The sequence below is a fragment of the Sphaerodactylus townsendi genome, linkage group LG17 (genome assembly GCF_021028975.2).
Source record: "Sphaerodactylus townsendi isolate TG3544 linkage group LG17, MPM_Stown_v2.3, whole genome shotgun sequence".
Lineage (NCBI taxonomy): Eukaryota > Metazoa > Chordata > Lepidosauria > Squamata > Sphaerodactylidae > Sphaerodactylus > Sphaerodactylus townsendi.
Genome location: NC_059441.1, coordinates 7,483,126 through 7,500,193, shown reverse-complemented (window position 1 = coordinate 7,500,193; position 17,068 = coordinate 7,483,126). Strand labels below are relative to the sequence as shown.

The 17,068-nt window shown below is 47.4% G+C and overlaps 2 protein-coding genes across 3 annotated transcripts in view; one reads left to right on the top strand and one right to left on the bottom strand.

The window, feature by feature from the left end:
- MYO1E (myosin IE) overlaps positions 1 to 3,747 on the top strand; it is a 32,786-nt gene extending 29,039 nt beyond the window's left edge. The window contains 2 exon segments of the mRNA XM_048481702.1: positions 1,202 to 1,380; positions 2,638 to 3,747. Coding sequence (XP_048337659.1) covers positions 1,202 to 1,380; positions 2,638 to 2,714 — 256 coding nt within the window. The 3' untranslated portion in view covers positions 2,715 to 3,747.
- A 700-nt stretch (positions 3,748 to 4,447) lies between these two features.
- Positions 4,448 to 16,147, bottom strand: CCNB2 (cyclin B2). Of its 2 annotated transcripts, XM_048481715.1 has the most exons (9): positions 15,975 to 16,147; positions 12,844 to 12,972; positions 11,629 to 11,799; positions 9,764 to 9,922; positions 8,576 to 8,812; positions 7,214 to 7,358; positions 6,792 to 6,906; positions 5,388 to 5,457; positions 4,448 to 4,541 (listed from the first exon to the last, which is right to left on the bottom strand). In XM_048481715.1, exons 1-7 carry the CDS (start codon positions 15,996 to 15,998, stop codon positions 6,881 to 6,883), a joined length of 891 nt encoding a protein of 296 aa, XP_048337672.1. In that variant the 5' UTR covers positions 15,999 to 16,147; the 3' UTR covers positions 4,448 to 4,541; positions 5,388 to 5,457; positions 6,792 to 6,880. The 2 variants fall into 2 exon arrangements, with proteins under 2 accessions (XP_048337672.1, XP_048337671.1); XM_048481714.1 differs by lacking the exon at positions 4,448 to 4,541 and having other exon boundaries at positions 5,212 to 5,457.
- Between the last annotated feature and the right edge of the window lie 921 nt (positions 16,148 to 17,068).

The following is a 17,068-nucleotide window of genomic DNA, read 5'->3' as shown; positions in this document are numbered from 1 at the left end:
GAGTCTTTTTAGTCTCAGTCGTGCCTATTTATTTATACCCCGCCTTTCTCTTCCAAGTGAGTAGGCCTCTCCTCCATTTTATCCTCACAACAACCTGATGAGGCAGACTAGGTTAAGAATATGTGACTGGCCCAGGGTCACCCAACAACCCTCCACTGCACTGTGGGGGAACAAACCAGGGTTGTCCAAACCTACGCTATCACTTCAGTCACAACAATGCTAAATAGCATTAGCATAATTAAAGAGTGGCCTGACCTGGACCGACCGATCTCGTCCAATCACAGAAGCGAAGACGGGTCAGCCCTGCCCAGTATTTGGATGGAAGACCCTCAAGGAAATAAAAGGGGGTGCTCTGCAGAGGCTGGCGATGGCAAACCACCTCTGAATGTGTCTTGCCTCAAAAATCCTACAGGGTTGCCATACATTGGCTGTGAACTGATGATTAAGAGTGAGCCATTTTTAAGTCATGAACGTGATTCATATTTGACTTGCATATCTCCACTGTCATCAGGTGCTGTCAAGTGAAAAATGATTGGTTTAAAAAAAAATATCTGAAAAGTTTAAGATAACCTGTGGCACCCCCTGCTGGTTGTCAGGGTACCATCCCCTTGCAATACCGGTTGGGACTTCAGTTCACAGTTAACGCTGCAGGACATAAGAGCTCCCTTCTAGATGTCCTCTGCGACTCATCTAGCATAGCATTCCATTTTCCAAGGTGCCATGAGGGAGTCTCTGCTAGCAGCTGCTGCCTCCCCAGTAATTATTATCATGGTAGGGAGCCACCACTGACTGCTTTCGCCAGTCATGGCTAAGAGTTGCTGACCGGCCCCAGCCACAAGGACTGTGAAATGGTCTCAGCGGTAGCCCGTCTCTGAATTCATACAGGAATATCCCTCCTCTGCACCCCAGGGTAACAAATTCCACAGGACACCGTAGGCGAAGACAACGCAACCTATTAGTCTCTGGAATAGCTGACGTTGTAACAATAAAGTCACAGGGTCTCAAAACGTGTAGGTGGTGTGGCCTGGTTTCAACCCTCCACTTTTATTAATCCTGTTCCTTGCCACAGGCAAACTGAAGACTAGAAAGTTGCAAATGTTTCCAAACACAGGATGGTCTCTTGAAGGGGCAGATCTAATAGTGAGTTAGGCCTGCTCTTGGGAATGCCACCCTGTCATGGCTTTTGCACCTGTCTCCTTAGAGCTCGCAGGCAGACTCATAAGCCACTCCACGCCTCAGAGAGGAGGTGACTAAAAGCTCATAGCCAAGCCAAAGCTCCTTAGGTACCTCTCCAGTGCAGGGCACTGTATGCCTATGATGCTCAGGACACAGATGAACTCAGCTTCAATGCCAATGATGTCATTGATATCCTCAAAGAAGGTAAGGGCATCTCCTGGAACCTTACATCCTATTCCATTCCATCTCATCCTATTCCATTCCATCTCATGGGTTCTTAATACCATCAAGACCCATTGTCTCCCAGGAGAATTAAGTTAAGTTTGGCAAATAAGGTCTCCGTGGGATGCCTATCTTAGGAAGTAATTGGTTGGTTTTAACTGTATTTATGGAAGCTACATTATGATGGTTTTATGGTTTTATGTTGAACACTGCCCAGAGCCCTTCGGGGATGGGGCGGTATATTAAAACAAACAAACAATTAATAATCCTCCTCCTCCCAGACAAGGTTTGGCTTTGCTGAACTGACATGCATGCCTTCCTCCCTGCCCGTGTCCAGCCTCATATCACAGCAAGTGCAGATGTCAGCAAATCAATATCAGTCATTTATTATGGTCATGGACCAGCATGGCTATACATTAACGGAGTGGTCATAAGAATCATATAGATATACACACACAAGCTGCCACTGAAATATATTTTAAAAGCAAATACGTTTGACTCAGCCCTGTCTGGCAACACTGTCCGAGGTTCCGTATTCAGTCTGCAAGAATAAAGGAGGTGTATAACCTGGTTGGTGGAACCCATATTGTTTGCTGGAGTATTTGCATTGATCCAGTGCCCTTAAGCAATTGCCACCAGGCCCACATCCTCCCATTTGAGAGATCTGGCCCAAGAATTTTGGGTGATGTAGCATTTCCCACAAGGTTGGAATACAGAACTCCGCGTGAGGCCTTGGCACTCCAAAGCAATAACATCCTGTGCATTGGCTCTTCTGCTGGACACTGAAGAGTATTGAAGACAAGTGGGAGGCTACATTCACCTCTAACAAGCAGAGCCATCTGACAGGGCTTTGGTTTGTAGCACCCACACTGAACTTCTGTTTAATTTGGAAGTGAGCAACGTTCATAGCAAAGTGAAAGGTGATGAATCTTCTCTTTAGCCCCTTCCGCAAACGCAAAATAATGCATTTTCAAACCACTTTCACAACTGTTTGCATGTGGATTTTGCCATTCCGCATAGCTTCACAGATAACTGGTGCAGTTTGAGTGTAATTATTCTGCATAAAAGTGGAATGAGCCTCTCAGACTGAAAGATGCTATGATACAGTTGAATGATTAATCCTACGATAACAGGCAGAATGTGGGGGGAGACTTGGTCAAGTACCACCTCAGTCATTTCTCTCTGCTCCCTGAGCTACCAATTTCTTTCTAACCAATAATAAGCATCTCCCTTGCCAGGATCCCCAGGGATGGTGGACAGGCAGGTTGAGAGGGAAGCAAGGCCTGTTCCCCAACAATTACGTGACCAAAGTGTGACGGTAGACTGGCTGTTGCCTCCTGAGCACTGCGGAGTTAATTCTCAGAGCAAAGTGTCTTTCCCGCTGTTGTCAACTTGGAAGACGAGGGATCAGCGCAGAATCTCCACGGAGAGGCACCTGTGAAGTTAGAAGGGAGACAGGAAAAGTGGCCCTGTTTACGCTCCAGCTGGTCAAAGCACATCACCAAACATGTAACTTATTTATTTTTTATTTAACCCTCTAATTGTCTTGAGAAGGAAGAGGAGCCCTTCAGTCCAATTCTGGAAGTGGCAAGATTCTCTGCAGCTGCCACAGGGTGGAAGAGCCCTTGCTGGACAAGGCTCCTCCCATCTTCCGCCCTAGATGCTTCATTCTCCTCGTAGGGACACTTGCAGAGGTGCACAGTAGTCATGTGTTATGCTGCTACCTGCCTAAATAAGTAGGAATCGTCTTGTTTCACCCTGTATTTGAGCAGACCTGATGATCTGAGGGCCCTTGTGGCGATTTTCCAGAAGGCGCTGCAACCAAAAGCGACAGTAAAGGATGCTGTAAATTGTTTGCATTGATTGTTTAGAGATGGCTGGCCCATGTTGGTTTGTGTTATTGCTGTACCTGTTAAGGGGCAGTTTCTCTGCCCCCTCGAGGGAAGCTGTGCTTAAGAGTAGATTATATACAGTGTACATTTAAAAACCAAAATAAGAGACAAGCAAATTGTATGAATGGATATGACAGTAACCCACAGTGCTTAACCATAAAAGTCGCTTGATTTTCGCTTTGGGGGACCAGGTACTTCTACATATGCACTATTCTTTAAGGGACAGAGACAGTGTTAATAAAGCTTTTGAGCCCAGCGGCCTTCGCAAGCAGCCAAGAGCTGTGATTTATTAGCAGGGATGGCTTCAAATACATGACTTGTCAACTCTAATTGGCCAAAACAGAACATTGTGGGCTTTATTTTGATGCCTATCCTATTCTGTAAGTGAAAGACGAGGCACTAATTGCTACATGAGGAATAAAGGCCATGAACGGTGTTTGCTGGCCATCTCACCCCCTACCCCCTCTTGTCAAGATGACATCTTTAAAAGCTATCGGTTGGAGGACTGAAATGAGTCTGGACTTGATCTGTTCTGTGTTTGTAATCTCAAAGCTAGCCGTTCAGCCTAGAAGCTGTCACTACATGCAGTTGCTCAAAGGAAGACCTGTCTGTTGTCATGACAGGGAGGGATGTGGTTCAGTAGTAGAGCATCTGCCTGCCAGAAGAAAGCCCCAGGTTCAATTTCTGGCATATCCAGTTAAAGGTGATGTGAAAGACCCCCCACCTGTATTACAGCTGCACTCCCTGGTATGTTCTCATAAGAACATAAGAACTAGCCTGCTGGATCAGACCAGAGTCCATCTAGTCCAGCACGCTGCTACTCGTGAGTGGCTCCACCAGGGTACCTTTGAAGCCCAATAATGGCAGGATGGTGCAATGGCTTCTGCTGCTGCTGCCCTGAGCACCTGGTCTGCTAAGGTATCGGCAATCCTAGATCAAGGGAGGACTGCTCAGCTATAGATCGACTCTCCCTCCATAAATCTGTCCAAGCCCTTTAAAGCCCCCCCTTCTCATGTCCGGTCTCTGGTGCCAACCAGCAAGCAGTGAGGGCAGAATGAAGCCACGGCTCTTCCAAAGGGAGAGCTAAACTGGCTACCGGTCGGCCTCCCCAGAATGAAGCTGCTTCAGAAGGTGGTACAGCCCCCATCATTAAGATTCTCAGCCTCTGTGTGGCTCATGCCTCCATCCTCACTTCTCCATCTCCCATCTGTGAAGTGCCAGAAGCCTGGAGTTGGGGCCCCAGCACCGCCTCTAGAAACAGAAGCACTAAGGAAATTAAAACTGCCTCTCTTTCGCTTTAATCCACTACATCTCGTGTAATCCCTCCTGTCTCTAACATTATCATAGGTGTCAACTATGGAATTCCTCCAGATAAAGATGGACTACAGTTCCCATAATCCCCTGCCAACATGATGCTGGCAGGGGATGGTGGGAACTGTAGTCCACAACATCTGGAGGGCCGTGAGTTTGGCACCCGTGTGTTAGATCCAGCCACTACAGGGCAAGGCTGCTCTAGTTGACTTGAAGAAGCAGCAGCATACCCTTCTAACAGCTCCCCACAAGAGCATGAGTTTAGAGGATAGGCTAGGGGCGGGGGGAGCAGCAATAGCTATGGCACAAGGGAGGTTGAAAGACCATTCTGAGACTAATAACAGAGGAAGCACCACGAGACCTGGCCACTAAGAGCCACCCCTCCCACCACACAGGACGGGCCTGGCTATATTCCAGACAGAGTTCTGGCACTTAAAGGGCATGGAAAGCCCATCTCACTCCACCAGGCTCTCCTCGACTCTGCTCATCCTGACCTAACTTAAGAGGCAGCTTCTGCTGCTGGGTGCCATGCAAAGGAGACTGGGGGTTGCTTGTGTGCAACGTGGTAAAGGCAGGCCCCTTTTGGACTTCTGAAAAAGAACCCTGGAAGAGAGTTTTCTACAAGAGCTTTATTGTTGATAAGACACATATAGACTAACGAATAAAGAGCAACTCTCCAAGACAGTTCTTTAAAAAGCATCTAGGGGCCACCTCTCCTGTATGGGCTGCCTCCTGGCCCAGGGTCAAAACCTGATTCTTCCTAGCAGAGAAAAAGTCCTTGATGACCTGGTCGTTCAGTTGAGGGATGGTGCTGATCCTCCAGAACTTTCTGCTGGAGTACTTGGTCTTGACTGCCTGCAAGGGGTGGAAAGACAATATGAAAAGCACTAGAAGTCCATTGTAGCAAAGGGTACATTATGGGAGGCCTCACCATCCCACTTAGCTGCATTTTAAAGGGCGAGTGTCCACGGCCTCTGCATTTTAAAGGGTGAGTGTCCACGGCCTCTGAAGGCAAGCCCAGCCATGCATGGCCCATCCCCCTCCTCACCCTTTCCCTTGCACAGACAAATCCTCAAGACCAGGGGTGCTCTGACCGACTCAAAAGGATGCTGCAGGTGGCTATCATTGGTCAGGAATGAAAACGGATACCGTGTGCAGGCTGCCTACTAGATCCCTGCTAACTCCAAGACCATAAATTCCTCCAGGAGTCCGATTCATTATAGTCAGGGCAAGGCTCAGCATACCAGAGTACATGCTTAGCATCTAGTTCAGTGGATGGCTAACCCCAAGACCGAAAAGTCTAAATTGCAACTCCTAAACTCAAAATTTATTTATCAATGTAGTGGCCAATAATGGCAATTTAACCTTTTAATACTGAGGTTTTAGTTTGTAAAAATGGTTGGCTCCAGGCGTGTTACCTTCGGGAGTAAGCTTGGTGGGTAGCTAGTGGTTTTGGTTTCTTTGAAGCAACTGGGTAACTCATTCAACGTGGGTGAATCACAACCCTAGGATGAGTTTACTCCAGAAGCAAGCCCCATTGCCAGCAACTGATCTTACCTAGGTAAAGGATCAAGGCTTTAGTTCCTTCGGCAATACAGATTGTGCTTGAGTCCCTTCGTGATGAAAACTGGGAGGGGGTTTAACAGCTAACAGGGTTAATGGCACTACTCCCAAAATCCATAGGGTCTTAGGTTTTAATGCTAATAATTGAGCTTCCAGCAGCCTGTGACCAGCCTAGGATCTGGTGTGGGGGAGGGGGGAGGGGGGGCAACTCTGTTTCCATGGGTGCCCACAGAGAGGGCTCTTGAGTGCCACCTCTGGCACCCGCAAGCAGGCTCTAAGCACCACTGATCTAGTTGGAAACTGTCCTGAGCCTGAATTATGGAAGCACAGTTTTAAAAAAACACACAAAGCAAACAAGGGCTCAAGCCCAGGCATTTCTACTTTAAGGGGTCATTCAGCAAGACTTAAAGAACTGCCACCAGAAAGAGGAGACCCTCCTGGGCTGCATGGACTAAGGGTCTGATTTTAAAATAAGGCAGTTTTGTGTGCTCAAGAGACAGGGTGGCCTCTGTGTGCTGCTCCTTCTGTGGGAAGAAGCCACTTATTCACCCAAAGTGGCCGCCCCGGCAGCAGAACCACAACCAACAGGACTTCTATCGGCTAATTTTAGGGATAGGATAATTACTTGTGTATTTTGTGGTCAGGACCTGTTCACTCCCTTACCATATCTCTTGACCATGTGCTTCATGACCAGGGTCAGGCTGCTTTCTTCATAGCTAGTGTAGTAGCACAGCTTTGGGGTCTATAGGAAGGAAGTGACAGTCAAAAGCTTGGAAGAAGCCATCCCCTGCCTGGTCACTTACAGGAGCTATCAATCAACTGAGAACTGCTGCCAATTGAATGCCTTCACGTGGCCCCAGCAGCGTGTATCTGTACCCCGGACAAGCTTGTAGCTCATTTAGCGAATACCTCTACAGTGGTGTTGAAGAGTAACCGCCTAGCTGCACTTCCCAGCATTCCTCACACAGACTTTCTTTCTTTGTTCAGATCTGTAGATCAAGCAGTTAACAATGCATGCTGTATTAAAACAGCAGCCAATGGAGACTCACCCAGTGGCCTTGTGAAAAGACCTTCTGAGACAAGCAGAGGGGGGTCGCAGCTGCTCTTCTGAAGGGCTAGAAGGCACCCAAGGTCGTAGTCTACAAGGGCCAGTTCCATCAAATATTTTGCCAACATGTATACTTCAGCTGTCGCCTGGTAGCACAAAGGAGCAGGGTGGCCATCAGTGGGGACCACAACTTCAAGCTGTCCAAATCCCACACAGAAGATCACATACCCGCCCCCGTCCCTAGCTCTGTGACCATAAGAGGATCTGGTTTGAATGCTTTGAGTCTTCCTGTTCTCACTCACACCTGATTCACGGATCATCAGATGCACCCATGCTTCCCAAGGCTACTAACCTTGTCCCAGGCTTCAGTCCTTTAAAGCAGTCTCTCCCCTTACATTTGGCCGTGCCTCACAATTTGGGTATTAAGAAGAAGAAGAGTTTGATTTATATCCCCCCTTTCTCTCCTGCAGGAGACTCAAAGGCTTATAACTTCCTTGCCCCTGCCACAACAAACACCCTGTGAGGTAGGTGGGGCTGAGAGAGCTCCGAGAAGCTGTGACTAGCCCAAGGTCACCCAGCTGGCGTGTGGGTTGGGGGTGCACAGGCTAATCTGAATTCCCCAGATAAGCCTCCACAGCTCAGGCGGCAGAGCTGGGAATCAAACCCGGTTCCTCCAGATTAGATACACAAGCTCTTAACCTCCTATGCCACTGCTGCTCCCTTAAAGCAGGAATGTTACCTGAATAATGACTGTCCTTTATGGAATCAGGGTCCAGGGGAAACTGGGGAACAGGCCTCTGATTTGCTCACATTCCCAAATGCAGTGTTTCAAAACAGGTCACATTTATTTTGGTGCAGAATACCTGTACTCTACCCCCCTCACACATGAAATCACCTGATACTGAATCAGGCCATCGGTCTATCGAGGTGAGCACTATTTACTCAGACCGGCAGTGGTTCTCCAGGATCCCAGGTAGAGGTCTTTCACACTGCCCATTACCGGGTCCTTTAAATTGGAGGTGCCAGGACATGAAGTACGCTGTTTTTGCATGCAGAGCACTGAATCACAGCCCTTCCCTCCCAAGTCTTCCATGCACTTTGACCAAGCATTTTGTTTAATCCAGGAGTCTGCAACCTGCAGCTCTCCAGATGTTCATGGACTACAATTCCCATCAGCCCCTGCCAGCATGGCCAAGCTGGTAGGGGCTGATGGGAATTGTAGTCCATGAACATCTGGAGAGCCGCAGGTTGCAGACCCCTGGTTTAGTCCCTCAAATGTGTTTTAGGGGCTACCTGAACACATTCTTTCTTATAAGGGTCTTCTACAAACAAGCAGCTTCAAGTGCCTGGAACATGGAGCTACCTCAGAGATTTTGACAGCTCTTCTCAAGAAGTGAAGAGGAAGTGGGCGGCCAAACACAAAGTCCAACTCCTTCAGGATCATGCGCTCCATTGCCCTGATCTGGGATGACGTGTATGCTCTGTCGGTGATGTAAACAAAATCCACAATTCTCGGCACATAGATCTCTTCATATTTGGAAGCCAGAAGCATGGCAGTAACACCCACCAGCTGGAGCTCCTTGCGGGGGACTGCCTGAGCCTGTTAAAGGCACACAAATGGTTAGGTCACAGTAGTCAGAGGTGTTTATCCCTGCTGGGCTTGCGTGTGAGACCCAGTCCATGTGACTTCATTGTTTCAGAATCAAAACTCATCTGGAACCAAAAGTGAATTTTGAGAGCAGGAATCTACCATTACAAGCTGCTTAACTGAACTGCTTTAAAGGACTTTGAAAATGGAGCTGGAATAGATCATTTAGTCCAAAATGCAGGAAAATCATAGCGACCTCCCCCCACCCTATGCCCAGAGGAGGGCAAAAACATCCAGGATCCTTATGCCAACCTAGCCTGGAGAAAAATTTCTTCCTGACCCCAAAGTGGCTATCAGTATTTCAGTGGGCATATAAGAAAGGACCGCAAGAGCCAAGCACTCACTTATCCCTTCCTGCCCTCCCTCCCCCTCTGCCTAAACTGATAGTGTGTCAGTGGACTGGCAGTGTTTATCTTGTATCTGTTGGCTACAGCTATCATTGCGTGACCCAGTTCTTAGCCGTTCAAAACGCTGGACGAAAGCATGTTCTTGCTGCAGTCTTTCTGAAATTGAAACTGGCATAATTCCCTTTGAGTTCCAGTTCTGTCAGCTTGGCATTTGTGATGTGACAGGCCTCCTGAAAAAATCAGAACGAGAGAATTGGTTGGTGTGGGTTTTCCAGGCTGTGTGGCCGTGGTCGGTCATAGATCTGGAATGGGATCTACTTGACTATGGCCACACAGTCAGAAAACCCACAACAAATTCATGAAATTAAGTTCAATGAAAGCCTTCGACAATACATAGAATTAGAGAATGTCTAACTCCCCCCTCACCCTCTGAGTCTAACTCCCCCCTCACAAGGCAAACTGGAACATGACAACTGCTCTGGCCTCCAGGAGGAACATTTAACTATTTCAAGGGCAAGGCAGTATAGCTGAAAAGGGTGAGTGCACAGTGGCCTACTTGTAAGTAGCGATCCATGATGCCAACACACATGTAGAGCGTTTCCTGCATGAGGTGGAACCTTGCGTGGACTTGGACTAGCCAGTCTACCAAAAGGGCCCGCATCCGCCCGTTGAGCTCTGTTCCGTCAAGGTAGAAGGGACGCACGCATTGCTGCAGCTGTTAAGAGAGAAGGTTTACTTTGATGTAGGCCACCTCTCCTGGTTGGCAGCCAGACCACTTGCGACCAGCTGGCCACTAACTCAAAGATTTATATTTTATTTATTTATTTATTATATTTATATACCGCCCTCCCGCTCAGGGCGGTGAACAATACACATAAGTAGAGCACAATAAAACCAAAAACTAAAATCGATTAAATATTAATTAATTTGGCTCTATATAAAAATAACCCCCCATTAAAAGCAGCACACTAATCAGCATAACAGATGGCGCCTACTAACAAATCCCCTAAAAGAAAGAAAAGAAGGGGGGGACAGCAGGGTCCACTGATATTATAAAAAGAGAGAGGGGGGGCACTTTCCCCATACTCACGACTGACAACAGCCAAAACAAGAAGGATTATTCTCCCAAAAACACTACCTGGAAGCCACTTAGATCAGTGGTTCTCAACCTTCCTAATGCTACGACCCTTTGATACAGTTCCTCATGTTGTGGTGACCCCCCAACCATAAAATATTTCCTAAGACCATTGGAAATATGTGTTCTCCAATGATCTTAGGCGACCCCTGTGAAAGAGTCGTTTGACCCCCAAAGAGGTCGTGACCCACAGGTTGAGAACCGCTGACTTAGATGGAGGGAGGATAGTACAGAAGATTGGTTCGAGAAGGTGAAGGGTGAGAGCCCCAAGAATCAGACTGCCCCTGTTCCCAGGCTTCAAGTCGAACGGCCTAAGATCATAAGAACAAGCCAGCTGGATCAGACCAGAGTCCATCTAGTCCAGCTCTCTGCTACTCACAGTGGCCCACCAGGTGCCTTTGGGAGCTCACGTGCAGGATGTGAAAGCAATGGCCTTCTTCTGCTGCTGCTCCCGAGCGCCTGGTCTGTTAAGGCATTTGCAATCTCAGATCAAAGAGGATCAAGATTGGTAGCCACAAATCGACTTCTCCTCCATCAATCTGTCCAAGCCCTTTTTAAAGCTATCCAGGTTAGTGGCCATCACCACCTCCTGTGGCAGCATATTCCAAACACCAATCACACGTTGCGTGAAGAAGTGTTTCCTCTTATTAGTCCTAATTCTTCCCCCCAGCATTTTCAATTTATTTATTTATTTATTTATTATTCTACTTTTATACCGCCCTCCCCCGAAGGGCTCAATGGATGCCCCCTGGTTGTAGTATTGTGAGAAAGAGAGAAAAATTTCTCTCTGTCAACATTTTCTACCCCATGCATAATTTTATAGACTTCAATCATATCCCCCCTCAGCCGTCTCCTCTCCAAACTAAAGAGTCCCAAACGCTGCAGCCTCTCCTCATAGGGAAGGTGCTCCAGTCCCTCAATCATCCTTGTTGCCCTTCTCTGCACTTTTTCTATCTCCTCAATATCCTTTTTGAGATGCGGCAACCAGGACACAGTACTCCAAGTGCGGTCGCACCACTGCTTTATATAAGGGCATGACAATCTTTGCAGTTTTATTCTCAATTCCTTTCCTAATTATCCCCAGCATAGTTTGCCTTTTTCACAGCTGCCATGCGTTGAGTTGACATTCCCACGGAACTATCAACTAAGACGTCCAAATCCCTTTCCTGGTCTGTGACTGATAGCACTGACCCTTGTAGCTTGTATGTGAAGTTTGGATTTTTTGCCTAAAACCCTTCAACAGAGGACAAGATAGAACATAGCCCTGCTCTTCCGGGTGCACATACTTCAAGCTTCCTCAGGTACCAACAGATGTCTTTTACATAGTCACTGCACAGCTGGGGATCCTCCCCGTCATCAGCGTCAATGTCTTCTACGTCGCTTCTAAGCAGCATCTCTGAGAAGGCTTGGCATAGGTCCACTTCCACAGGCACATCCGTAGCGGTTGAAAGAGGTTCCTAGTTGGAAGTCAGCAAGAGAAACTCGAGGTCAGGGTCTTCTGGAGATGAAGACGGAAGTTCTGGCTACTTGCTGCCTTTGGTCCTTTCTAACCACCTCATGCTCTGCCCTCCTCTTTTCATTCTTTAGGCCACTGGGCAAGAACTGCCATCAGTGAGCTGTATTGGATTCTTGTTGTAAACCCTTACATATGTTTGCAGCATCCACATCCGTAGGTAGGAATTTGGGGGAAAGGTATAAGGGGCATGGTGAATCATTCCTACAGAAAAGGGACCCAACATCCTCCTTCCTGCCCTCCCCAGTGCATGCGGTGATCAGAATTTAGAGGTATGAGTCAAGTGGTACACCCTTGCCAACAGCTCACAAGGAGCAGCAGTGGCGTAGGAGGTCCAGAGCTCGTGTATCTAATCTGGAGGAACCGGGTTTGATTCCCAGCTCTGCCGCCTGAGCTGAGGAGGCTTATCTGGGGAATTCAGATTAGCCTGTACACTCCCACACACGCCAGCTGGGTGACCTTGGGCTAGTCACAGCTTCTCGGAGCTCTCTCAGCCCCACCCATCTCACAGGGTGTTTGTTGTGAGGGGGGAAGGGCAAGGAGATTGTCAGCCCCTTTGAGTCTCCTACAGGAGAGAAAGGGGGGATATAAATCCAAACTCCTCCTCCTCCTCACTCTCTCACACACACCCTCCCCACAAAAAAGCTGCCTCATAAACAAGGGGAGTTCCCGAAGCAGTTTGAAATATAGAACGGGATCCCGTTCCCCAGCACACACATGGCTTTGGTGGCAATGCCCAAGAGAGTTTTCAAGACTGCAGCCACTAACACCGCACTTTCTAGCACTGAACAAAAAACGTCCAACTTGCTACTTCTGCTGGACAGTTCTCTGTTAAGTCCAGATCTGGAAGCTGTTTTTTTGTTGACATGTGAGTCGATTCAGCTGTTACCTGGAAATGCTCCGTTTTCTACCAAGGGAAGGCAAGGTATGATTTGCAGAGCTCAAAAAACAGGTTTCCTGCAGCTCAGCACCAACCTATGGTATTTACCTTGATTGTTTTGGCTCTTCTGGTTGCGAGCCTGTTGCTGATTTCTCCCAAAGGGCCTTGTGTAGAACTTGCTAGGCTGCTAGCCTTGCTATGTTGCCCCGTCATGCTGTTCTTCACCTGGTTTGTTACCTGCAAGAGGCATCTTAGTTAGTCCTTGAGGGTAGCGTGGCCTACCATTAACACCGTTGTTATGGGTGGGTTCAAGGATCAAGTTTGAGGAGTCAGCGCAATCCCAAGATGACTTACCGTCCAAATTCTGCATTCAGAAAAACTGGACTTTGTGTCACAATAAGAACATAAGAACAAGCCAGCTGGATCAGACCAGAGTCCATCTAGTCCAGCTCTCTGCTACTCGCAGTGGCCCACCAGGTGCCTTTGGGAGCGCACGTGCAGGATGTGAAAGCAATGGCCTTCTGCGGCTGTTGCTCCCGATCACCTGGTCTGTTAAGGCATTTGCAATCTCAGATCAAAAAGGATCAAGATTGGTAGCCATAAATTGACTTCTCCTCCATAAATCTGTCCAAGCCCCTTTTGAAGCTATCCAGGTTAGTGGCCATCACCACCTCCTGTGGCAGCATATTCCAAACACCAATCACACGTTGCGTGAAGAAGTGTTTCCTTTGATTAGTCTTAATTCTTCCCCCCAGCATTTTCAATGAATGCCCCCTGGTTGTAGTATTGTGAGAAAGAGAGAAAAATTTCTCTCTGTCAACATTTTCTACCCCATGCATAATTTTATAGACTTCAATCATATCCCCCCTCAGATGTCTCCTCTACAAACTAAAGAGTCCCAAACGCTGCAGCCTCTCCTCATAGGGAAGGTGCTCCAGTCCCTCAATCATCCTCGTTGCCCTTCTCTGCACTTTTTCTATCTCTTCAATATCCTTTTTGAGATGTGGCGACCAGAACTGAACACAGGACTCCAAGTGCGGTCGCACCACGGCTTTATATAAGGGCATGACAATCTTTGCAGTTTTATTATCAACTCCTTTCCTAATTATCCCCAGCATAGAGTTTGCCTTTTTCACAGTTGCCATGCATTGAGTTGACATTCCCATGGAACAATAAAGACCAGACAGATTTCAAATGCATTTTGTTTTATGCAGGACAGTTATTTAACTGGGAGCAGCAGTGGCGTAGTGGTTAAGAGCAGGTGCATTCTAATCTGGAGGAACCGGGTTTGATTCCCAGCTCTGCCGCCTGAGCTGTGGAGGCTTATCTGGGGAATTAGCCTGTGCACTCCCACACATGCCAGCTGGGTGACCTTGGGCTAATCATAGTTTTCTCAGAGCTCTCTCAGCCCCACCTGCCTCACAGGGTGTTTGTTGTAAGGGGGGAAGCGCAAGGAGATTGTAAGCCCCTTTGAGAGAAAGGGGGATATAAATCCAAACTCCTCCTCTTCTTCTTCAGGTGCATACTTATTTGTTTAAACATTATGCTGCCTTTCCACCCCAACAGCGTGCCCAAAGCAGCAAACATAAAAACATTTGAACATTAAAGCAGCAACAATTAAACAAAAACTTACAAACACGTAAATATGCACAACACCAAAAGCCAGTAACATTTCTGGGCGCCATGCCAAAGACAGTCAACTGATCTTTGCGTGTTTGTGAAAGAGAACAATAAGAGTGTTGCAAACTTGGTTGTGGGAAGTGAGTTTGGTGTCTTCCTATTGCAGCTGAGAAAGTGACAAGACAAATGTTGATGGTCTTTCAGGTATTGCTTGGACCTGTACATATGTGTGTGTGTGTGTGTGTATATATATATATATGTGTGTGTGCGTGTGTGTATGTATATGAATGTGTGTATATATATGTATGTGTGCATGTATATATGTATGTGTGTATACATATGTATGCATGTATATATATATGTATATGTGTGTATATACATGTGTGCGTATATATATATGTATATATGTGTGTATATATGTATGTATGTGTATGTATGTATATGTGTGTATATATATGTATGTATATATATATATGTATATATGTGTGTGTATACATATGTGTGCGTGTATATATGTATGTGTATATGTGTGTGCGTATATATATGTATGTATGTATATGTGTGTGTGTGTGTGTATATGTATGTATGTATGTATGTGTATGTACATGTGTGTATATATGTATGTATGTGTATGTATATGTGTGTATATATATGTATGTATATATGTATATATATATATGTATATATGTGTGTGTATACATATGTGTGCGTGTATATATGTATGTGTATATGTGTGTGCGTATATATATGTATGTATGTATGTATATGTGTGTGTGTATATGTATGTATGTATGTGTATGTATATGTGTGTATATATGTATGTATGTGTATGTATATGTGTGTATATATATGTATGTATATATGTATATATATATGTATATATGTGTGTGTATACATATGTGTGCGTGTATATATGTATGTGTATATGTGTGTGCGTATATATATGTATGTATATGTGTGTGTGTATATGTATGTATGTGTATGTATATGTGTGTATATATGTATGTATGTATATATATATGTATATATGTGTGTGTATACATATGTGTGCGTGTATATATGTATGTGTATATGTGTGTGCGTATATATATGTATGTATGTATATGTGTGTGTGTGTATATGTATGTATGTATATACATATATACACATACACACACACACACACCAGGATTGTGCACCAGCACCGTCCTCTGCACCCCCAGGTTACAACCTTTCCAGAGTCAAAGCCACTCCCTGATTGTTCTTCTCCGGGGTCCTCTGGAGTCTTTGAGGGAATTGGCTTTTTTGGGAGAAAAAGGGCCAAAAAGCACCGACTTCGCTGCCAGGGACCCCTCTGAGATTTGCGCCCAGCCAGGGCCAGCCTGCTGAATGAGAGATTCGCCCACGGGAGGTGGGGGAAAGGCCCGAGTCTACGCGGGTGGTGGGCGCTTCCACCAGGAGAGAGCTCCCCGCACGCAGAAAGCTAGTGCTGAAGGGACATCTCTTCCCCCCCGCGCCCAGTTTTCACTCTGGCCCCGCCCGCGGGGTAACAGCACCGCCCAGGCGACGTTTCCCCAACTCGTGCTCACTCGGGCCTAGAGTTGCGCGCCCGGCCGCCTCAGGGCAGCAGCGCCACTCACCAGCGCGCCTCTGAGGTAATTCATCGCCTCAGGCGGCTGCTCAGCCCCTCGACGACGACGACGGCGCCTCTTCCCGCGCTTTCGGACTTCAAAAAGAGCCCCAGCGCGCCGCCATTGGCCCGCTGAGCGGGAAGCGGCTCACACGATTGGCTGGGGCTCCCTTCCTCCCGCCCTTCCACGTTGCCATGACAACTGAGACAGGCTGGTGCTGCGACAGCTGGGAGAAGGGCGGTGAATTTCGCTCTGCCCGCGCAGGGGTCGCTGGGAGTTGTAGTCCTGGAGGGGATGGAGTGGACGGGCGCAGCTGCAGAGGCCGGCGACTCACGAGGAGACTCGTGGCTTCTCCCCCGAGCAACTGGCTGTGCAAAGCTGAGCATCTCTGCTGCTGGTGGCGGAGGAGTGACTTCGGTAAACCAGCAGCCACCGGTCCTCCAAGTGCATGAGGTGTTGCTCTAGCCTACCTCGCAGGGTTGTTGCGAGGCTGCGGCAGCAAAAATCGCCCCAAAGGGCTCAACGTCCTGGGGGTCATTTTCATCAGCGAGCAGGATCGCTACCTATCGCAACAGGTCACCTGGCTTTCACTACACTCTTCTGCTACCTCTGAAACCAGCTTTTTGCATTATGGTGCATCAGCCAGTAATCCTAGTCTTGGAACATTGTTATGCTACTGGGCGCCTTAAAACTATTTTTCAGCTGGTTCTGGTGGGTTTTCCGGGCTGTGTGGCCGTGGTCTGGTGGATCTTGTTCCGAACGCTTCGCCTGCATCTGTGGCTGGCATCTTCAGAGTAACACAGAGGGGAAGTCTGTCACACACAGTGTCCAGAGAGAAGTGTGTTACAACTGGACACAGTGCGTAACAGACTTCTCTCTGTGATACACCTCTGAAGATGCCAGCCACAGATGCAGGCGAAACGTTAGGAACAAGATCCACCAGACCACGGCCACACAACCCAGAAAGCCCACTAGCACCAGTTGAATCCGGCCGTGAAATTCTTCAACAATATTTTTTAGCTGCTCTTGCATGGCACAGCATCAAAAATCAAATGAGCACCCATTCCAAAGAGGTCAAACCTCACCAGTTAGAAGGCGCTGCT